The sequence below is a fragment of the Macaca fascicularis genome, chromosome 8, assembly GCF_037993035.2.
Source record: "Macaca fascicularis isolate 582-1 chromosome 8, T2T-MFA8v1.1".
NCBI classification, from domain to species: Eukaryota; Metazoa; Chordata; class Mammalia; order Primates; family Cercopithecidae; genus Macaca; species Macaca fascicularis.
In genome coordinates this window covers 75,582,758-75,606,568 of record NC_088382.1, presented here as the reverse complement: position 1 = coordinate 75,606,568, position 23,811 = coordinate 75,582,758, and the positions used below count along the sequence as shown (strand labels likewise).

The following is a 23,811-nucleotide window of genomic DNA, read 5'->3' as shown; positions in this document are numbered from 1 at the left end:
GCTATCATCAAGAATGTTAAAGTAAGAAAAATGAGTCTTAACTATGAGGAATTCTCTCCTGAAGTTTTACATAAAACCCTTGTAATTTGAGGGACAAATCACAGCTTCTGTCAGCTTTTCTTGCCTTCCTTTAAATGCCATGGGAAATGCAGTGACCACAGCTTCTGCCTCTGTTATACAGTAAACCCATGACATTGTCGGATTCAACCAAGCATGAATCGAAAATATTGTACAGTATTCTCAGGATTTGAAATCTATGGATATAGAGCACCAGCTGCATTAGCTAAGGTCTTTGATGGATCCTGTGCAGATGCTGATTGAGCCCACTCCTTATCAGTGCTATTTGAAGATTGGAAGGTTTTTTTGTTGTTGTTTATTTTATTTATTTATTTATTTATTTTTGATGGAGTATCACGCTTTTGCCCAGGTTGGAGTGCAATGGCGCTATCTCTGCTCACTGCAATCTCTGCCTCCCGGGTTCAAGCGATTCTCCTGCCTCAGCTTCCCAAATAGTTGAGATTACAGGCGCCTGCCACCATGCCCAGCTAATTTTTGTATTTTTAGTAGAGACAGAGTTTCACCATGTTGGCCAGGCTGGTCACAAACTCCTGACCTCAGGTGATCGACCCACCTTGGCCTCCCAAAGTGTTGGGATTACAGGCATGAGCCACTGCACCCTGCCAAAGATTGGAAGTTTTAGTCGTTTCGATTTTTGTTCATCCCAAAAGAACAGTAAAACTATATAACTTTTTTTCAGTATAGTTCCTACTGAATAGTTGTCTAATGGCTCCTTGAATGAGAATGGAACTCTCCAGTTTCAAGGCCAGCATTGTATGCAAAAGGCCAACACTCAGAGTGTTTGGTTCTTTTTTCCCTGATTTATTGTAAAAAATTTGGTTGTAAATTGGTAATTTATAGTTGTATATATTTATGGGGTACAAAATGATGTTATGATTCATGAATACAAAGTGGAGCAATTAAATCAAGCTAGTTAACATCTATCACCTCATACTTATTTTTTGTGGTGAGACCACTTGAAATTTACTCACAACAGTTCTTCTCTGTTTTGCTTTTGAGACGGAGTCTAGCTTTATTGCCCAGGCTAGAGTGCAGTGGCATGATCTCAGCTCACTGCAACCTCCACCTCCCGAATTCAAGCAATTCTTTGGCCTCAGCCTCCCGAGTAGCTGGGATTCCAGGTTTGCGCCACCACGCCCGATTAATTTTTGTATTTTTAGTAGAGATGACATTTCACCATATTGGTCAGGCTGGTCTCAAACTTCTGACTTCAGGTGATCCACCCACCTTGTCCTCCCAAAGTGCTGGCATTACAGGCATAAGTCACTACGCCTGGCAACTCATAGCCTTTTTAAAACCTGGAATACACTATTTTGTTTTGATTTTGGTTTTTTTTTTGAGACGGAGTGTCACTCTGTTGCCCAGGCTGGAGTACAGTGGTATGATCTCGGCTCACTGTAACTTCTGTCTCCCAGATTTAAGCGATTCTCCTGCTTCAGCCTCCCGAGTAGCAGGGATTACAGGCGCCTGCCACCACATCCAGCTAATTTTTGTACTTTTAGTAGAGACGGGGTTTCACCATGTTGGTCAGGCTGGTCTTGACCTCCTGACCTCATGATCCGCCTGCCTCAGCCTCCCAAAGTGCTGGGATTACAGGCATGAGCCACCGCGCCCATCCGGAATACACTATTATTAACTATATTCACCATGTTGTGCAATAGATGTCAAAAAAAACCCTCACTTATTCCTACTATGACTTTGTATCCTTTGATCCTCATCTCCTCATTTTGCCTATCCCCCAGCCTCTTACCACCATTCTATTCTCTGCTGCTGAGTTCTGTTGTTTTAGTTTCAACAGTTAAGCAACAACATGCAGCATTTCTCTTTCTGTGCCTCCTTTACTATATTTAGTACTTCATTTAATGTTCTCCAGTTCTGTCCATGTTGTCACAAGTGACAGAATTTCCTTCTTTTTTAAGGCTGAATAATATTCCATTGTGTCATTGTGTATGTATATCACATTTTCTTTCCTTCTTTTTTTTTTTTTTTTTGAGTTGGAGTCTCGTCCTGTCACCCAGGCTGTAGTGCAAAGGCGCGATCTCGGCTCACTGCAACCTCCACTTCCCTGGTTCAATCAGTTCTCCCTGCCTCAGCCTCCTGAGTAGCTGGGATTACAGACACCCACCACCATGCTCAGCTATTTTTGTATTTTTAGTAGAGACGGGGTTTCACCATGTTGACCAGGCTGGTCTCAAACTCCTGACCTTGGCCGGGCGCGGTGGCTCACGCCTGTAATCCCAGCACTTTGGGAGGCCGAGGCGGGCGGATCACAAGGTCAGGAGATCGAGACCACGGTGAAACCCCGTCTTTACTAAAAATACAAAAAAAAAATTAGCCGGGCGCGGTTGTGGGCGCCTGTAGTCCCAGCTACTCGGGAGGCTGAGGCAGGAGAATGGCGTGAACCCGGGAGGCGGAGCTTGCAGTGAGCCGAGATCGCGCCACTGCACTCCAGCCTGGGCGACAGAGCGAGACTCCGTCTCAAAAAAAAAAAAAAAAAAAAACAACTCCTGACCTTATGATCTGCCTGCCTTGGCCTCCCAAAATGCTGGGATTATAGGCGTGAGCCACTGCGCATGGCCAGTGTACCACATTTTCTTTACCCATTCATCTGTTGATGGATACTCATGTTGATTCTATAACTTGGCTGCTGTGAATGTTGCTGTAATGAACATGGGGGGCAGACATCTATTAGACAAATTGATTTCCAGTCTTGTGGGTAAATACCCAGAAGTGGGATTGCTGGATTGTGTATCTGGTGCTTTAGCTGTGACTTGCCTCTGGGGTCTTTATGCCAATGACTGGTTCTGCAGGTTCCATTTTGGAAAGAATTTGTGCTAGTAACAGCACTTAAAGTTTATGGGTGGCTGGGCACCATGGCTCACACCTGTGATCCAAGCACTTTGGGAGGCCAAGGTGGGTGAATCACCTGAGGTCAGGAGTTTGAGACCAGCCTGGCCAACGTGGTGAAACCCTGTCTGTACTAAAAATACAAAAATTACCCAGGCATAGTGGCGTGCACCTGTAATCCCAGCTACTCAGGAGGCTGAGGCAGGAGAATTGCTTGAACCTGGGAGAGCGAGGTTGCAGTGAACCGAGATTGTGCCACTGCACTCCTTCCAGCCTGGGTAACGGAGTAAGACTCCATCTCAAAAGAAAAAAAAGAAAAAAAAAAAAAGCTTATGGGTAAGCTGGTTGGTAAATGGGGATATTCAGGATGCTGATAATACGATAATAGAGGCACCTAAGAGGCAAAATGCTGTCAAATCCCTTAGTTGTGTTGCTGTGTGTTCAGTGTGTGACTTTTTGTTGTGTCTTGACTTTTAAAAAATTGCAGTAGTAACTATTTTCCTTTTGAGAAAATTACTTGCCAAATACTGTCCTACCGAAGCCGTCTTTTCTCTGAGTTTTTTATTTTTGCATTTGCTTGGCTCACTGCAACCTCCGCTTCCCTGGTTCAATCAGTTCTCCCTGCCTCAGCCTCCTGAGTTGCTGGGATTACAGGCGCCTGCCACCATGCTCAGCTGCTTTTTGTATTTTTAGTAGAGACAGGGTTTCACCATGTTGACCAGGCTGGCTCAAACTCCTGACCTGCAAATTAAAATTATTAGTGTATTTTAACACTAAATATATTTTTTGGCCATGTGATGTGAGTTAAGGATCTTAGCAGTGGTTTTAAAATTGCTAAGAAGTTATTCCAATACCATTTATTGAATAATCTTACTATTTTTTATTGATTTTTGACATGATATAACTTTATTGAGCATTTATTGTGTGCCAGGCACTAGTATGTATTGTGTTTATGCGTATTGTCATTTCATCTGGAGAGTAATGCTATTTGGTAGCTGCTATAATTGACCCCATTTTAGAGATGAAGAAACTGAGACAGAGTTTAACGGATTTTCCTAAACTCACAAAGTTACCCAGTGATGGGGGCCTGGGTCTGACTCAGTTGATCCTTCTTCCTTATATCAAATGCATAAATAACTTTCTGGGAGGAAGTATCTTTATCTCTCCACTTTCCCCCAATTAGTACTGTTGCTTATAGCTTTGTATATTTCAATACATAGGAAGGCCAGTTTTGCCTTATTACCTTTTTCCTTCAGATAACTTCAGTAGTCTTTGTGGACTTACAGAATAATCTTGTCCTGTTGCCCTGACAGTTGGCATTGTTACTGATGTTAACATTAAACTCATTAATTTATGGAAAGTATTTACACCTTTATATTCTTCCTAATAAGGAATATACTATGTAAGTTAATTGAAGTTACTATTTTTAATTTGCTGCATATATGAAGATCATTTCTTGACATTTTGATTCTTCATATGTCCAGCATGTTGCCTTTTCTACAATACCCTGTTTACTTTTATGGGAAAAAGATATGCTGACTTTATTTATTTTTTTGAGACAAGAGTCTCGCTCTGTTGCCCAGGCTGGAGTGCAATGGTGCAATCTTGGCTCACTGCCTCCTGGGTTCCAGCTATTCTCCTATCTCAGGCTCCTGAGTTGCTGGGACTACAGGCGCATGCCACCACTTCTGGCTAATTGTTGTGTTTCTACTAGAGATGAGCCTCCACCATCTTGGCCAGTCTGGTCTATTTATTTGTGTTTTTTTTTTAGAGACGGAGTCTTGCCATGTCGTCCAGGCTGGAGTGCAGTGGTGCGATCTTGGCTCACTGCAACCTCTGCCTCCCGGATTCAAGTGATTCCCCTGCCTCAGCCTCCTGAGTGGCTGGGATTACAGGCGCATGTCATCACGCCTGGCTAATTTTTGTATTTTTAGTAGAGACAGGGTTTCACCATGTTGACCAGGCTGGTCTGAAACTCCTGACCTCAGGTGATCCACCCACCTCGGCCTCCCAAAGTGCTGGGATTACAGGCGTGAGCCACTGCACCCAGCCGATATGCTGAATTTTTTTTTTTTTTTGGAGACAGAGTTTTGCTTCTGCAATGGCGTGATCTCAGCTCATTGCAACCTCTGCCTTCTGGGTTCAATCAATTCTCCTGCCTTAGCCTCCCGAGTAGCTAGGATTACAGGCGCGTGCCACCACGCCCAGCTAATTTTGTATTTTTAGTAGAGATGGGGTTTCACCATGTCAACCAGGCTCATCTCAAACTCCTGACCTCAGGAGATCTGTCTGCCTCAGCCTCCCAAAGTGCTGGGATTACAGGCATGAGCCACTGTGCCTGGCCGAAATGCTGATTTTAAAACGAAAGTATGAGGCATGAGGCCAGACACTGTGGCTCATGCCTGTAATCCCAGCATTTTGGGAGGTTGAGGTGGGCAGATCATTTGAGGTCAGGAGTTTGAGACCAGCCTAACCAACATGGTGAAACCTAGTCTCTACTAAAAATACACACACACAAAAAAAGCCGGGCATGGTGGTCTGTGTACGTAATCCCAGCTACTTAGGAGGCTGAGGCAAGAGAATTGCTTGAACCGGGAGGCAGAGATGGTAGTGAGTTGAGGTTGCGCCACTGCACTCCAGCCCGTGTGACAGAATGAGACTCTGTCTCAGAAAAAAACAAACAACGAAAACGAAGTATGCAAAGTGGCAAGACTGCTGACGAGTTTAGGAAATAATAAGTAATATTTTAGGCCAGTTCTATGCTAACTAGATTTTGTTATGTGGGGCAAATTATTGAACTTCTCTATGACTGTCTCCTCATCTGGCAAGTGAATTACGTCAAATTCTGTTTCATTCTTCCTATTCTTCCTTTTCTGTTAGGCAGTAGAATATGGCATAATCAGATGAACAGATGTGTTTAGATTCAGTCTAGATTCACTATAATCTTTCACACTACTGGCCTGAGCTGCAGGCTAAATACCTTTCCTGTCTTCTTGATTTACAGACTTCTGCCTCCGTTTTCCAAGGGCATTTTATTCTTTGTAGACAGAGTATGCTAGGTTTTTGTTCATTGATGAATAAGCAAGCTGTAAGCTAGCCACTCTTCCCTCAGGCACTAGTTTTAGGGGTAGAAATAGTCCAGAGGAAAAAAAGCACTGGCAATATTAAGTTTTAGAAGTATAGCAAAGGTTACAAGCTTGAACTATAGAGATGTTTATTGTGACTTTATTGTTAAAATATGTATGCTAAAAAGTAATTTGTTGGAATATGGAGGTTAACATATGTTCTTTAAATATTGTGCACCCAAGTTTTTTCAGTCATCTTATGTTCATTTTACTTTTCTCAAACTGTAGAGTTGCTGATTTCTAAGTTTTTGTGTGATTTAGTTGTAGTTACCTGATTCTTTCTAAACGTGTTGTAATCCTGGTTATTTCACAAGTGCCATAATATACCTCAGCAACTTAGAACTAATTCTGCAAACCTTTTCTACAGAATTTAAGGTTTTATTCATGTGCATGGCATAGAAGATGAATTCTTCCACCTCCACCATGAGTGAAGAGCCTGATGCTCTATCAGTAGTTAACCAGTTACGGGATCTAGCAGCAGATCCATTAAACAGAAGAGCCATCGTCCAGGATCAGGGATGTCTGCCTGGCCTTATTTTATTTATGGACCATCCCAACCCTCCAGTCGTCCACTCTGCTTTGCTTGTAAGTTACCTTTAGTAATTTCAATCTCTGTTTTATTTTTGCAATTAAGGAGATAATTTGGAAAAAGTGCTAGATGACATGGTAAAAAAACTGAAAGAGAGCAATTAATAGTTTGTATTTATGTATGTACAAACATATGTATGTGTGGTCTGTTTACACCAATAGTAACATGCTACATTGTTTTTATTCTTTTGTTTGTTTGTTTGTTTGAGACAGAGTCTCCCTCTGTCATCCAGGCCTGGAGTACAATGTGGCAGGATCTTAGTTCACTGCAGTCTCCACCTCCTGGATTTAAACCATCCTCCCCCACCTCAGCCTCCTGAGTAGCTGGGATGATAGATGCATACCACCATGCCAGGCACATTTTTGATATTTTTGTAGAGATAGGATTTCGCTATGTTGGCCAGGCTGGTCTCAAACTCCTGGGCTCAAGTGATCCTTCCACTTTTACCTTCCAAAATGTTGGGATTACAGCTGTGAGTCACCATGGCTGGCCCTATTTTTATTCTTTAATACAAACTGTAGCATACTCCATGCATGGAATGTTCTACCACTTCCTTTTCATTTAACAATCTTGAGGATTGGATCATATCATACACATAGACACCCAAAGAGGCACTTACTTTGTTTTTATTTTATAACAGCTTTTTAAGATGTAAGCACACAGCATCATACAATTCACTCATTTAAAGTATACAATTAAGTAGTTCTAGTATATTCACAGCGTTGTGTCACCATCACCACAACTTTTTATTTTTATTTATTTTTTGTAACTAAATTTTTTTTTTTTTAGTAGCGATAGGATGTAGCTGTGTTAGCTAGGCTCGTCTCAAACTCCTGGCCTCAGGTGATTCTTCTACCTCGACCTCTCAAAGTGCTTAGATTACAGATGTGAGCCACTGTGCCTGGACCACCACAACTTTTTACCTATTGCTTCCCAGACCCCCCAACTCCCTATCCCTAAGCAAACTATTAATCTACTTTTTGTATGTTTATATTTGCCTATTCTGGCAAAAATGCCTATATATTTTGCATATGAATAGGGCCAAGCATGGTGGCTCACGCCTGTAATCCCAGCACTTTGGGAGGCCGAGGTGGGTGGATCACCTGAGGTCAGGAGTTTGACACTAGCTTGGCCAACATGGTAAAACCCCGTCTCTACTAAAAATACAAAAAAATTAGCCGGGCGTGGTGGTGGGTACCTGAAATCCCAGCTACTCAGGAGGCTGAGGCAGGAGAATCCCTTGAATCCAGGAGGCAGAGGTTGCAGTGAGCCAAGATTGTGCCGTTGCATTCCAGCGTGGGCAGCAAGAGTGAAACTCCATTAAAAAAAAAAAAGTTGTTAAAATTAATGTTATGGGAAATTAATGTTATGGAAATTTAATCTATTGTCCTTTACTTAAGGACTCATGATAAATTCCCCATTTAGTCTAATTTCATAAGTTTGTACAGAAGGCATATAGGCTTTTCCTTTTGGAAAAGTTTTTCTATTTTGCCTTTACAGAATGAAGTTTAGCAGTCAAAAAAGACATTGGTATAAAAGAACAGTAGTAACAAATGGGAAAAATGGCACAGCCCCCAGTCTGGGTTCTATTTCAATAAGAAATGCAATAAGGATGAGAAGAAAGAGGGGGTTGGTCTATAGATAGGGACTTGGGGCTAAAGGAAGTCTTTTTTTTTTTTTTTTTTTAAATAGACTAGAACATGTCTAAATTCAGAGGGCAAGGGCTACTAGAATGGGAGAGGTTTGAGGGGAAGACTCTCATAATTGCAGAAAATAGGAAAGATTTGCTAATAATAAAGTAGTTCAGCAGTGTTGAGGGGCTGATTAGTTTGGTAATACTGAATCGGTATGATTCAGGCCTACTATAGGCTCGGAGAGCCAAGTAGTTGGATTTGTGCAGAGTTGTTACTTGGCCAGGTTAAGTTGGGCAGAATGATTGTGCAAGGGAGTTTAGGGTCTTGGCAGGATTGTTTGAAATGATATACAGTAGGTACTAGGCTGAATAAGGAAGGGAAGTATAAAGTCATGGAGGGACTGAGCTAAGGAGAGGGATCTATGGGTGAAAGTTGCCAAGAGGCTGAAGAAAAGATTTTGTTGTTGTTGTTTTTTCTGTTTTTGAGACAGAGTTTTGCTCTTGCCGCCCAGGCTAGAAAGCAATGGCGCGATCTTGGCTCACTGCAACCTCCGCCTCCTAGGTTCAAGTGATTCTTCTCCCTCAGCCTTCTGAATAGCTAGAATTACAGACCCGCACCATCACACATGGCTAATTTTTATATTTTTAGTAGAGATGGTTTTTCACCACGTTGGCCAAGCTAGTCTCGAACTCATGACCTCAGGCGATCTGCCCATCTTGGCCTCTCAAAGTGCTGAGATTATAGGCATGAGCCACCACGCCTGGCCATCAGGTGTGTTGTTTTGTTTTTGTGATTTCCTTTTTTTTGTCACTGTTAGCTTATTAGTGTACACTTTTGTTTTTATTTTATTTAGTGGTTGCTGTAGGTTTTACAATATGCATCTTTAACTTATTACAGCCTACCTTTAAATGAATCCTACCCTTAACATGTAGTGTAAGAATCGCACAAGAGTATATTTCCATTTCTTCCTCCCATCTTTTGTGCTATTTTTGTCATACATTTTACTTCTACATGTTTAAAAACCTACAGTGTATATATTTTTGCTTTAAACAGTCAATTATCTTTTAAAGAGATTAAAAATTTAAAAACACCTTTTTTTTTTTTGAGACGGAGTCTTACTCTGTCACCCAGGCTGGAGTGCAGTGGCACAATCTCAGCTCACTGCAACCTCTGCCTCCCGGGTTCAAGTGTTTCTTCTGCCTCAGCCTCCCTAACAGCTGAGATTACAGGTGCACGTCAGCATGCCTGGCTAATTTTTGTACTTTTAGTAGAGACGGGGTTTTGCCATGTTGGCCAGGCTGGTCTTGACTCCTGAGCTCATGTGATCTGCCCGCCTCAGCTTCCCAAAGTACTGGGATTACAGGTGTGAGCCACCATGCCTAGCAAAAAAAGGTCTTTTATATTTACCTTCATCTTTATGTTTCTGGTGTTCTTTATTCCCCAATATAGATTCATTTTTGTTGTTTGGGTTTTGTTTTTGCTTTTGTTTTGAAACAGGGTCTCGGCTGGGTGTGGTGACTCATGCCTGTGATCCCAGCACTTTGGGAGATCACCTAAGGTCAGGAATTCGAGATCAGCCTGACCAACATGGCGAAAACCCGTCTCCACTAAAAATACAAAAATTAGCCAGGCGTGGTGGCCAGTGCCTGTAATCCCAGCAGGAGGCTAAGGCAAGAGAATCCCTTGGACCTGGGGGGCGGAGGTTGTGGTAGGTCGAGTTTGTGCCACTTCACTCCAGCCTGGGTGAAAGAACAAAAACCCCATCACAAAAAAAAAAAAAAAAGAAGAAAAAGATTTTGCTCTTTTGTCTTCTGGCATGTATGGTTTCTAATAAGAAAACTGCCGTAATTCTTGTTCTTCTCTTATATAATGCCTTTTTCTGGCTTCTTCTGGAACTTTATTAGTGATTTTCAGCAAATAATTATGATGTCTTTGATATGGATGGTGGTTTTTTTTTTTTTTTTGAGATGCAGTCTTGTTCTGTCGCTCAGCCTGGAGTGCAGTGGTGCGATCTCGGTTCACTGCAACCTCCACCTCCTGGGTTCAAGCCATTCTCCTGCCTCAGCCTCCCGAGTAGCTGGGATGCGTGCCATCATGCCCAGCTAATTTTTGTATTTTTAGTAGAAACAGGGTTTTGCCGTGTTGGCCAGGCTGGTCTCAAATTCCTGACCTCAAGTGATCCACCTGCCTTAGCCTCCCAAAATGCCGGGATTACAGGCGTGAGCCACCCAGTGCCCACCTTTTTTTTTTTTTTTAATTTTTTTTGAGACTTGTGAATAAGTTAGGAGCCTTCATTTCAAAGAGTAGGTCGGCTGTTATAGCTCAAAGGATCATTTCTTCCCTAGGGAATAATTCTGAATCATCACATTTAAAGGATTTTATTCTAAAAACAAAAACCTATTTTCTCTTTTTTTTTTTTTTTTCTTGCAATAAGTTGGTAGTAATTTCAATTTTGAATAGTCTGGACAGACTAATTAACTTATTACTGTTTCTACTGTAGGCTCTTCGATACTTGGCAGAATGCCGTGCAAACAGAGAAAAGATGAAAGGAGAACTGGGTATGATGTTGAGCTTACAAAATGTTATACAGAAGTAAGTACAATAGACAGTGTCTCATTTATTTACATACATACTTATGTTACTTACTTAAAGGCCCTCACTGTGTTGCCCAGGCTGGGCTCAAGCGATCTTCCCACCTTGGCTTTCCAAAGTGCTAGAATTACAGGCATGATTACTACTATTATTGGATTACTATGTTTTAATGTCCTATAGTTAACTGTTTTTAATCATTTAGCTGGCTGAGGGAGAATTGCTTGAACCTGGGAGGTGGAGGTTGCAGTGAGCTGAGATCGCGCCATTGCATTCTAGCCTGGGCGATAGAACAAGACTCCATCTCAAAAAAAAAAAAAAAAAATTTCAATTTTAGGTAGAGAAAAATTACAAATTATTCAGGAAGTAGTTTATTACTGTAGGAAAATGGTAAAACTGCGGAACTATAAAATGGTGCTGGTGGGGCATTTAATATTTCATACATGCAGGACATGGTGGCTTATGCCTGAAATCCCAGCAATTTGGGAGGCCAAGGCAGGCGGATCACTTGTGGCCAGGAGCTCAAGACCAGCCTGGCCAACGTGGTGAAATCTCGTTTCTACTAAAAATACAAAAATTAGCTTGGTGTGGTGGCATGTGCCTGTAATCCCAGCTACGCGGGAGGCTGAGGCAGGAGGATCACTTGAACCTGGGAGGTGGATATTGCAGTGAGCTGAGATCCTGCCACTGCACTCTAGCCTGGGCAACAGAGCAACACTGTGTCCCAAAAAAAAAAAAATGTATATAACCATTGTTGCTAATCTCTCATCTGTAATTGCTTTGTTTAAGTAGACAGAAACTTGTGTGACTCTCTAGATACAGTTTTGTAGTAAATTCTTTTTTTTTGTTTGTTTGTAATTAAAATAGTGAGAGTAGCCCCAGTAGCTATACTGGCAATTATAAGCATGCATACCCCCACTTTGCACATTGTTCATATGAATATGAATACTTGGCTATTTCTCCCCTCATCCTGTTGCTGCTAATGTGGAAGCCACTAGAACTGGTTTGTAAGAGAAGCCCTAAAGCCCTAAGGAATCCATTGGATATAATGGATTATCTTCTGTGCAGTGTATCTGGAATGGTTTCACCTCTATGCTATCCTTGGAGTAATTGAAAAAATAATAACTCAGGGTTTTTTTGTTTGGTTGGTTGGTTTTTTGAGACAGGGTCTCACTGTGTTGCCGAGGCTGGAGTGCAGTGGTATGATCATGGCTCACTGCAGCCTCAACCTCCCAAGCTCCAGCTCTTCTCCTACCTCATCCTCCCAAGTAGCTGGGACTACAGACATGTGCCATTATACCTGGCTAATTTTTAAATTATTTTGTAGAGACATGGTCTCACTATGTTGCCTAGGCTGCTCTCCTGGGATCAAGCAGTCCTTCTGCGTCAGCCTCCCAAAGTGCTGGAATTACAGGCATGAGCCATCACACCCTGCCCAGATAGTTGTTGTTGTTTTTTTTTTTTTTTTTTTTTTTTGAGACGGAGTCTCGCTCTGTCGCCCAGACTGGAGTGCAGTGGCGCGATCTCGGCTCACTGCAAGCTCCGCCTCCCGGGTTCACGCCATTCTCCTGCCTTAGCCTCCGGAGTAGCTGGGACTACAGGCGCCCGCCACCACGCCCGGCTAATTTCTTTTTGTATTTTTAGTAGAGACGGGGTTTCACCGTGTTAGCCAGGATGGTCTCGATCTCCTGACCTCGTGATCCGCCCGCCTCGGCCTCCCAAAGTGCTGGGATTACAGGCTTGAGCCACCGCGCCCAGCCTGTTGTTTTTTTTTTTTAATCGAACAAAATTCTTTTACAGGACCTCAGTTCAGAAAGGGTGCTAGAGAAGTGGTCAGAAGGATAGAAGCAGTGATTAACCAGGAAGAGGAGGGCTGGTTTAAGGATGATGACAGCAGAAGCATCTTCCTTTTTTTCCTGAAGCGGGTCTAGTATGGTAATCAATAGCAACATGTGGCAATTTAAATTAATTATAATTAATGGCAGGGTGTGGTGGCTCACACCTGTAATCCCAGCACTTTGGGAGGCGGGTAGATCACCTGAGGTAAGGAATTCAAGCCCAGCCTGGCCAACATAGTGAAACCCCATCTCTTCCAAAAATATAAAAATTTAAAAATTAGCCAAGTGTGGTGGCGGGCACCTGTAATCCCAGCTACTCAGGAGGCTGAAGCAAGAGAATCGCCTGAACCTCCTCCAAGAATTCTCCTCCTGAACCCAGGAGGCAGAGGTTGCAGTGAGCTAAGATCGCGCCACTACACTCTAGCCTGGGCGAGAGAATGAGACTCCCTCTCAAAAATAATAATAATAATAATAATAATTAAAATTAAAAACTCAGCTCCTCAGTCATATCAGCCATATTCCAAGTGTTTAGTCATGTCACTAGTGACACTATTTCCATCATCTCGGAAAGTTCTGATGTACAGTGCTGCTCTGAAATTTTTCTTTTCTTGTCTTTTTTTTTTTTTGAGACTGGGTCTCACTATGTCGCCTTGGCTGGTGCGACGTTAGCTCAGTGCAACTTCTGCCTTACAGGCTCAAGTAATCCTCCTGCCTCAGCCTCCTGAGTAGCAGGGAGTTAGGCCATCATGTCCTGCTAATTTTTTTTTTGTTTTGTTGTGGGTTTCATTCTGTTGCCCAGGCTGGAGTGCAATATCGTGATCTTGGCTCACTGCAACGTCTGCCTCCTGGGCTCAAGCAGTTCTCCTGCCTCAGCCTCCCAAGTACCTGGGATTACAGGCACCCACCACCATGCCTGGCTAATTTTTGTACTTTTAGTAGAGACAGTATTTCACCATGTTGGCCAGGCTGATTTCGAACTCCTGACCTCAGGTGATCTGCCTGTCTCAGCCTCCCAAAGTATTGGGATTACAGGCGTGAGCCACTGCTCCTGGCCTTTTTTTTATGTTTTGTTTTGTTTTTTGTAGAGATGGGGTCTCGGCATGTTGTCTAGACTGGTTTCGAACTCCTGGACTCAAGTGATCCTCCTATCTCAGCCTCCCAACATGCTGGGATTACAGGTGTGAGCCACCATGCCCAACTGCTCTAAATTTTTTTTTTTTTCTTTTCGAGACAAACTCTCACTCTGTCACCCAGGCTTGAGTGCAATGGCTGTGATCTCAGCTCATTGCAACCTCTTCCTCTTGGTTTCAAGCAATTCTCCTGTCTCAGCCTCCCAAGTACCTGGGACTACAGGTGCATGACGCCACACCCGGCTAATTTTTAGTAGAGATGGAGTCTCACCATTTTGGCCAGGCTAGTCTCGAACTCCTGGCCTCAGGTGATCCACCTGCACTCGGCCTCCCTGTAAGTGCTGGGATTATAGGCATGAATCACCACCCCCAGCCTGCTCTAAAATTTCTTTGCTTAACTGCATCTAGGGCTTTTTTTGTGTTTTAGATTATTTTTGTTTCATGGACTATTTACTGGCGAATTACTAAGTCAAAGATGTAAATATCTTTGTCTTTGTATCCCTGTTAATTGTTTTCAAGTAATACCAATGATGCTTTTACCAGCAGTTACTTTTTTTTTTTTTTGAGATGGAGTCTTGCTCTGTAGCCCAGGCTGGAGTGCAGTGGCGTGATCTCAGCTCACTGCAACCTCTGCCTCCTGGGTTCAAGCGATTCTCCTGCCTCAGTCTCCCAAGAAACTGGGACTACAGGTGCCCGCCACACCTGGCTAATTTTTTGTGTTTTTAGTAGAAACGGGATTTCACCGTGTTAGCCAGGATGGTCTTGATCTCCTGACCTCATGATCCGCCCACCTCGGCCTCCCAAAGTGCTGGGATTACAGGTGTGAACCACTGTGCCTGGCCTGACAGTTCCCTTTTTATTAGATTTTTCCAAACATTGGAATAGTTTCTTCACATCATAGTTCTCCTATCCTGTTTAATTTGAAATCAACTTTAAAAACAATTTAAACATCTCCGTTGAGACTGATAGAAAATGGATGGTTTGGGTGGGGACATAATTCCACTGAAATTGATTTGGAAAACTTTTTACTTGGATTTTTCTGGTGAGACACTTTAAATTAGGTTCTTAAAGGGATTAATGGCTGGGCGCTGTGGCTCATGCCTGTAATCTCAGCACTTTGGGAGGCCAAGGTGGGCATATCACGAGGTCAGGAGTTCGAGACCAGCCTGACCAACATGCTGAAACCCCGGCTCAAGCTCCTAACCTCAAGTGATCCACCCACCTCAACCCCACAAAGTGTTGGGATTACAGACATGAGTCACTGCACCCGGCCTTGTTTTTTTTGTTGTTGTTTTTTTAAACTTAAATTCATAAGTTTCTCTAATCATTGTCTTTTCATGCCCTTTATAACTTGTTCTTGGCTGATATTTAAAATATCTGAGAACTTCAGTGACTTTTCAATAAACTCTAAAATAACTATCAATAAAAATGCTGAGACAACTAATACAAATTAGTCTTTTTGATAGCTTCCTGTAACACACAGTTAAAGTCACCAAAAGTAACTTATCTCTGGTCAACAGTGGCCCAGAAAAGCACCTGATATAGTAATTGAGCGTCTGGAATACTGTCAGATTATCACCCCTGGAATTAAAGCTCTCAATAGCTAGAACATATACAATCTGAATATCAGAAAATGAAGTATTCTTACTCATTCAATAAATAACTTGCAAACATTTTTGTTAAGTTCTATGGAAGGTACAAAAAGGATACCTTCCTCCTCTTAAAGAGTTCATATACTTATAAAAGAAATAGAAAATTAAGATCAGTAGTATAAGTATAAACATAGTACTCTGAATGCAAAGGGAGAATTGGGTTATTAGGTAGAGGCATTATATGGAAGGTGTTGGTTAAGCTGAGCCTTCAAACGTTGAAATAAGAGTTGGAAAGCCTGCAGTCTGGGTGAAGCTCTTCCAGCTAAGGAAAGGCCTGAACAAAACTTAAGGGTAGAAAGCACTCGAGAGCAAAGAACATATAAAAGTGCATGGTCTTTGTAGGAGATGGCCAAGTGTCATAGTCAACCCAAAGAATAATAGAAGGACAAAATGAGCTGGTGGAGATAGTCAGATTTTAAGGCCTTGAGTGTACATTAAAGGGTTTGGGCTTAGTTGAGCCCATTGATAGGTGAAATGAGGATTCTTTTCTTATGGTTACATGTACTTACTCAGTCCAGTGTGGTTAGCTACTCACTCTGTTTGGCAAATTAATTAAAGGTCTATAAAATTTTTTTAGTTGCACTGGCCACATTTCAAGGGCTCAGTAGTCTCATGTGAGCGGAGAGTGCAGCTATAGAACATTTCTATGCATGTGAGCGGAGAGTGCAGCTATAGAACATTTCTATCACTGCAGAAAGATTATTGGACAGTACGGCCCCCTAGATGTTGATGTGAGGATCTCTAGTAGGATTTAAAAGCTTAAGAATGAAAATTTTTGTTAGAGCTGTGGTTTTATGATAAATACATAATTTGTAATATGTTAAAAAAAAGTAAATTAAAAAACAATTGGTTTCAACATACAAAGAAATCTTGAAATTAGTTGATAGTATGAATGATCCTATTCCAATTTGGTTTCTCCTTTTGGATTTTTATATGTTGTATTTTCTTAAAAGTCAAGGTACTTTCAAATTGAGAGTTGAATGTTAGTGATAATACAGGAACATATTACAGCCTGATCTTGTTAGTTGATTTTGTATTTAATTATTTTTATTAGGCTTTTTTTTTTTTTTTTGAGATGGAGTCTCCCTCTGTCGCCCAGGCTGGATTCCAGTGGTGTGATCCGAGCTCGCTGCAACTTCTGCCTCGCGAGTTCAAGCAATTCTCCTCTCTCAGACTCCTGAGTAGCTGGGATTACATGCGTGCGCCACCACACCCAGCTAATTTTTGTATTTTAGTAGAGATGGGGTTTCACTATGTTGGTCATGCTTGAACTCCTGACCTCAGTGATCCACCTACCTTGGCCTCCCAAAGTGCTGGGATTACAGGCATGAGCCACCGCGCCAGCCAAATGTGTTTTTATACCTCTATAGTGATGGATTTTGAATCTCAATGAACCACGAGTTTAAAATGAAATTAGAAGATTGTTATAGACAAGATGCTTTTTCTACATTATTGAATTTTCTAGGATTCACTGCTATTGCTTTTAAATTGAACAAAGCATTAGAGTGAAAGAAACAAGGCTCCTTTTAGTGGAGAAATAAAATTACAGAATCAGTAGAAGTGACAAGACTAATTATATATGTGTTTCTTTTCAAGAACTACAACTCCAGGAGAAACAAAACTTCTGGCCTCTGAAATCTATGACATTCTTCAGTCCTCCAATATGGCAGATGGTGATAGTTTTAATGAAATGAATTCACGTCGAAGGAAAGCTCAGTTTTTTCTGGGAACTACAAACAAACGTGCCAAAACAGTGGTTTTGCATATAGATGGCCTTGATGATACGGTAAGGTCTGTTAGATGGGAAAGAGAAATCATGTTACTTGTTTCTTCAGTGTCCCTTGCTAACAGTCTTTGAGAATAAATCTCGCTATCAGTATTTTACTAATACAAAGGGTCATTTTGTGCTAAAGAGGTCAATCATAGGATATAAGAATTTAAAATATTTATGTCCCTAATAATAGAACATCGAAATATGTGAAGTAAAACTTACAGAAATGGGGAGAAATAGAAAAATCCACAGTTAGAAACAGAGATTTTTAACACAGCTCTCTCAATTAATACAGGAAGCATACAGAAAATCAGTTAAGATATAGAAGACTCAAATAATACTATCAACCAATTTAACCTAATTTTTATTTTATTTATTTATTTTTTATATATTTTTTGAGATGGAGTCTTACTCTGTCACCTAGGCTAGAGCACAGTGGTGCAATCTTGGCTTATTGCAACCTCTGCCTCCCGGGTTCAGGTGTCTCTCCTGCCTTGGCCTCCCGAATGGCTGGAATTACAAATGTGCGCCACCATGCCCAGCTAATTTTTGTATTTTTAGTAAAGATGGGGTTTCACCATGTTGGCCAAGCTGGTCTCAACTCCTGACCTCAGGTAGTCTGCCCGCCGCAGCCTCCCAAAGTGCTTGATAACAGGGATGAGCCACCGTGCCCAGCCCAAAGCATGTTCTTTGAACACGGTGAATGCAAATTAGAAATCAATAACAGAAAGGTATCTGAAAAATTTCCCCCAAATTTGTGAAACTAAGTGACACATTTCTTTTTTTTTCCTTTTCTTTTTTCAGGGACAGGGTCTCGTTCTGTGGCCCAGGCTGGAGTGCAGTGGCACAATCATAGTCTACTGCAGCCTCAAACTCCTGGGCTCAAATAATCTTTCTGCCTCAATCTCCTGAGTAGCTGGGACTGCAGACATGTGCCACCATGTCTGGCTAATTTTTAAGTTTTTGCAGAGATGGAGTCTTGCTGTGTTGCCAGGTCTTAGACTCCTGGCCTCAACCAGTCCTCCTGCCTCAACCCTGCAAAGAGCTCGGATTACAGGCATGAACCACTGCACCTAGCTAAATAGCACATTTCTAAAGTAATCTATGAGTCAGTAAATAAAAGAGAAATTAGCATTTTGAACTGAATAAAAAGGAAAGTGAACTGAATAAAAAAGTGTAGGCCAGGCGCGGTGGCTCACACCTGTAATCCCAGCACTTTGGGAGGCCAAGGCAGACGGATCATGAGGCCAGGAGTTTGAGACCAGCCTGGCCAACATAGTGAAACCCCGTCTCTACTAAAAATACAAAAATTAGCTGGGCATGGTGGTACACCTGTAGTCCCAGCTACTCGGGAGGCTGAGGCAGGAGAATCGCTTGAACCCAGGAGGTGGAGGTTGTGGTGAGCTGAGATCACGCCACTGCACTCCAGCCTGGGCAACAGAGTGAGACTCCGTCTCAAAAAAAAAAAAAAAAAAAAAAAAAAAAAAGTGAAGAAAGTGTAATAAAAATGAAAGTGATACATACATGAAAGTGTAGCTGAAATTTGTTGGAAGTAGTTAAACGATGTTTAAAGTGGAAATTCATTAGCTCCAGATGCATAACTGTTTATATACAAAAAAGAAAGGGTATCAAGTCAGTGACTTAAGCTTCTATCTTAAAAAAATAGAAGAAACTGAAGGGAATCACTGGATCCCAAGAGTTCAAGGTTATGGTGGTCTATGATCGTGTCACTACACACTCCTGTGTAGGCAACAAAAACCCTGTCTCAGAAAAAAAAAAGAAACTAGAAAAAGAAGAGCAAATTAAAGCCACAACAAGCAGAAGAAAAGAAACAAGAAAGATCCGGGAAATGAAAAACAATAGAGAAAAACCAATGAAATCAAAAGCTGGTGTTTGACATGATTGTTAAAATTGGTAAGCCTCTAGTCGAACAGATCAAGAGTAAAAAAGTCATAAATTATCAATATCAGAAATGAGAAAGGATGCCACTATAGATCCTACAAACATCAAAAGGATAAGTAAGGGGCCGGGCACGGTGGCTCACGCTTCCGTAATGCCAGCACTTTGGGAGGCTGAGGCAGGCGGATCACTTGAGGTCAGGAGTTTGAGACCAGCCTGGCCAACATGGTGAAACCCCATCTCTACTAAAAATACAAAAATTAGCCAGGTGTCATGGTGCAGGCCTGTAATCTCAGCTACATGGGAGGCTGAGGCAGGAGAATCGCTTGAACCCAGGAGGCAGAGGTTGCAGTGAGTGGAGATCATGCCACTGCACTCCAGCCTGGGCGACAGCAAGACTCCATGTCAAAAAAAAAAAAAAAAAAAAAAGGGTAAGTGAATATTTTAAATACCTTTATGCCAATAAATTTCATAATGTAGATGAAACAGGTTTCATGAAAGACACAGATGACTGAAGCTCACTCAAGAAGAAACAGATGACCTGATTAATTGTATATCTACTAAATAAATTGAATTTGTAGCTAAAAATCATGCCATAAATAAAACTTCAAGCCCGGATAGAAGCATGGTTTCTAGTGTCATTGGTTTTAAAATTTTTTTTATTTTTGTTTGAGACAGGGTTTTGCTCTTGTTGCCCAGGCTGGAGTGCAATGGCACAATCTCGGCTCGCTGCAACCTCCACCTCCTGGGTTCAAGCCTTTCTCCTGCCTCAGCCTCCCAAGTAGCTGGGATTACAGGTGCCCACCACCACACCCAGCTATTTTTTATTTAGTAGAGACGGGGTTTCGCCATGTTGGCCAGGTTGGTCTCGAACTCCTGACCTCAGGTAATCCATCTGCCTTGGTCTCCCAAAGTGCTGGGATTACAGGCATGATCCACTGCGGCCGGCCTTAAATTTTATTTTGTCAGCCTGGTGCAGTGGCTCAAACCTATAATCCCAGCGCTTTGGGAGGCTGAAGCAGGTGGATCACGAGGTCAGGAGTTCAAGACCAGCCTGGCCAACATGGTGAAACCTCGTCTCTACTAAAGATACAAAAAATTAGTGGGGCGTGGTGGTGCACGCCTGTAATCCCAGCTACTCAGGAGGTTGAGGCAGGAGAATCCCTTGAACCTGGGAGGTAGAGGTTGCAGTGAGCTGAGATTGTGCCATTGTACTCCAGCCTGGGCAACAGGGCGAGATCCTGTCACACACACACAAAAATGTTTATTTTGTCTATATTTTTAGTTGTTTAGAGGCTAAATCTGGTCCCTGTTAATCCATCTGGACTGCAACTGGAAGTTCCCCTGAAGTTACCTTGCACAGAGATTATATAACTTTACGTATTTAGGGGTAGCAGTTGGTAGATTACCACTTACCTCTTTAGCAATGCCAGGTAGGTTACATTAGATTATTCACAGCTTTTTTCTGTTTTTTTTTTTTTTTTTTTTGAGACAAGAGTCTCACTCTGTCCCCCAGGCTGGAGTGCAGTGGCGTGATCTTGGCTCACTGCAACCTTTGCCTCCCAGGTTCAAATGATTCTCCTGCCTCAGTCTCCCGAGTAGCTGAGACTACAGGCGCCCACCACCATGCCCATCTAATTTTTGTGTTTTTAGTAGAGACATGGTTTCACCATATTGGCCAGGCTGGTCTTGAACTCCTGACCATGTGATCCACCTGCCTTGGCCTCCCAAAGTGTTGGGATTGCAGGCGTGAGCCATCGTGCCTGGCCCACAGCTTTTTCTAGTTGTGTTTTAGGTGCTTAGGCTCAGGATTTGGGGTTTAGTAAATAAGCTTGAGAAGAAACCTTCCATATGCATATTATCAGAGCCAAATCAGTCCACAGCTATCTTACTGAAAGTGGGATCACGAGACAATTTCTAGAAAGCAAGTTCTGATAAAGATAAATTGATTCACTGGAAGATCTTAAAATATATAAAATATCTCCAATACCATGTATTTAATTTTAATGAATAAGAATAATACAGTTTCTTTTTAAAGCTAGCACAAATCAAATAATAAAACCCAGCAAAGCACACACAAAAATATAGGCTAGCCAGGTGTAGTGGCACATGCCTGTAATCTCAGCTATATGGGAGGCTAAGGCAGGAAGATCGCTAGAGCCTAAGATTTCAAGACCAGCCTAGTCAACATAGTGAGTGAATCTGTCTCAAAAAAAAGAAACAGCAGAAAGCAAACAAACAAACATATAGGCCAATGTATAGTAAAAACATGATTGTCAAAGTCCAAAATGAAATATTAGCAAGTTAACTCTAGTACTGTACTATCGTGTTAACATGTTTTTGGTGACATAGCCTAGCACTAGTGATAAGTTTATTCCATCGATTCTCTCATTCAGTTCTGACAAGCAGCACAGAGAGATGTATATCTTTTTTCTTTCTTTATTTGTTTTTGAGACAGTCTCACTCTGTCGCCCAGGCTGGAGTTCAGTGTGACACAATCTTGGCTCACTGCAACCTCCACCTCCCGGGTTCAAGCAATTCTCCTCCCTCAACCTCCCAAGTAGCTGGGATTAAAGATGCCCACCACCATGGCCCGCCAATTTTTTTGTATTTTATAGAGACGGGGTTTCACTCTGTTGCCCAGTCTGGTTTTGAACTCCTGACCTCAAGTGATCTGCCTCCCTCGGCCTCCCAAAGTGCTAGGTTATAATAGAAGGGGAAGTTGAGTTTAGAATGGTCAATAACTTAACTGTTTGCTCCACCTATGTAACTTTAGCTTAGTCAACATTTTTTGGACTACTAGGTAGTGTGACTTCAGAATTGAACTTTTTTTTTTTTTTTTTCCAGACAGAGTTTTGCTCTTTTGCCCAGGCTGGAGTGAAGTGGCACGATCTCAGCTCACTGCAGCCTCCAGCCCCTGGGTTCAAGTGATTCTCGTGCCTCAGCCTCCCAAGTAGCTGGGGTTACAGGCACCCGCCACCACACCCGGCTAATTTTTTTGTATTTTTAGTAGAGACAGGGTTTTGCCTTGTTGGTCAGGCTGGTCTTGAACTCCTGACCTCAGGTGATCCACCTGCCTCGTCCTTGCAAAGTGCTAGGATTACAAGCATGAGCCACTGCTCCTGGCCCAGAATTGAACTTTTAATCACAATATTATAATTTCCTAAAAATCTAGTTTTATCCTGGAGTTGTAAATATTATTTAACATAATGAAATATTTTAGTATAATATTAGTAAGTCAATAATTTGATAATTTGCTATTGATACTGCTGTAAATACAGAAAATCCAGGAGAATGATCTGAAATTTCTTAAAAATATTTTAAAAATCCAGTGACATTATTAAATATATGGAAATCAGTCACTTCTTAAAAGGAGAAAAGTAGTTTTACTCTCCCAAACAAAACAAACAGCTAGGAAGAGTGCAGGGGTATTTTTTCTTTTTTGTTTTTTGTTTTTTTAAACTTAATGATCAGTGTGATAGTAGCAAGGCTATTCTTAATAAGAACATAAGAGACTCAATAAAAAAAATTAAATGTCCTCAGTGTTATAAGAAGACTGGAATAAGTGGAATGAAATGCCTGTTTCTGAAAGTTTGTAAGGATGTCAGTTCTTCCTAAATTTGTAGACTTAAAATAATGCCAATCAGTCTGATGATTTTGGAAGTTTATTTCCCACTCTAAAAGTTCACATGGTAGAATGTACTAATTTTTACAATAAAAGGGAGCACCTAATGTTAGGCATTATTTTAGATACCAGGGATACAGTGATGACCAAAAAGCAAAACTTTCTCCTCTCTTGGAGCTAGCATAGTTGGAGGAGGCAGACAATAAGCTTGCTAAAAAAGTGTGTTAATTTATGTTGAAATAAAGATAAATTAGACTTACGAATCTCGTTTCTCACTGTGGCATGTGGTTGGCATTTAGTACCAGACTCTACCTGTGGTAAATTAGGCAAGTTGTTTTTCTACTTTTTACTTTACTCACATTTGAAAGAAGAGATCAGATTAATAATATCCTAACTTACATATATTGTGCGAGCTTTACTTCACTTTTAAGTTTACCTGGTGTTGAATATGTGGATGAGACAAACATGGTGCTATTTGACACCAATCCTGTAAGAGGGCTTCACCAAATGCAGGCCCCTGCAGAGCAGGGTCCAGACACAGTGCTCTAGATGAGCCCACTGTGGGTCCGTGCTGTGCCACAGAGTGTCGCGTCCCAGGCCTCCCTGAGTAGGGTTGAAATGCGGAAGTAGGGAGATGAGCAATGATGTGAGCAGTTGTTCTGAAGGATGTGGAAATAAGTTTGAAAACTGGATATAGTCTACAGACTTGGCACATGGGTCAATTGCAGATTGACCCCTCAGAAATATAAATGAAAACCTGTTCTCAATACAGAAATCAGAAAATGTAGAGTGTGTGATTTGGTGTATGTGGGCCAGAGGTGGAGGGAGCTATGAGGAGAAAATGCAGTTACTTTTTCCATTTTCTCTTTGGATCTTGTGTTGAGATGACCACTTGATGGTCAAGTGGATATGTCTGACAGACAAATGAAAATAAGAAAGTCATATTGGAGTTAGTAATGTTAGTGATGGCTAAAGTGATGAGAATAGTCTCCTGAGGGTTGAAGCAGAAAGAAAGTCAGTGTAGGCACTGGACT

At 41.7% G+C, this 23,811-nt stretch overlaps 1 protein-coding gene across 2 annotated transcripts in view; it reads left to right on the top strand.

Moving 5' to 3' along the window:
* Window positions 1-23,811, top strand: part of ARMC1 (armadillo repeat containing 1) — a 32,174-nt gene that overhangs the window by 4,106 nt on the left and 4,257 nt on the right. For both annotated transcript variants that reach the window (XM_005563431.4, XM_045398335.3), the window contains exons 2-4: window positions 6,418-6,635; window positions 10,774-10,865; window positions 17,079-17,268. In XM_005563431.4, the coding sequence (XP_005563488.1) occupies window positions 6,453-6,635; window positions 10,774-10,865; window positions 17,079-17,268 (465 nt within the window). In that variant the 5' untranslated portion in view covers window positions 6,418-6,452. The remainder of the gene's footprint in view (window positions 1-6,417; window positions 6,636-10,773; window positions 10,866-17,078; window positions 17,269-23,811) is intronic.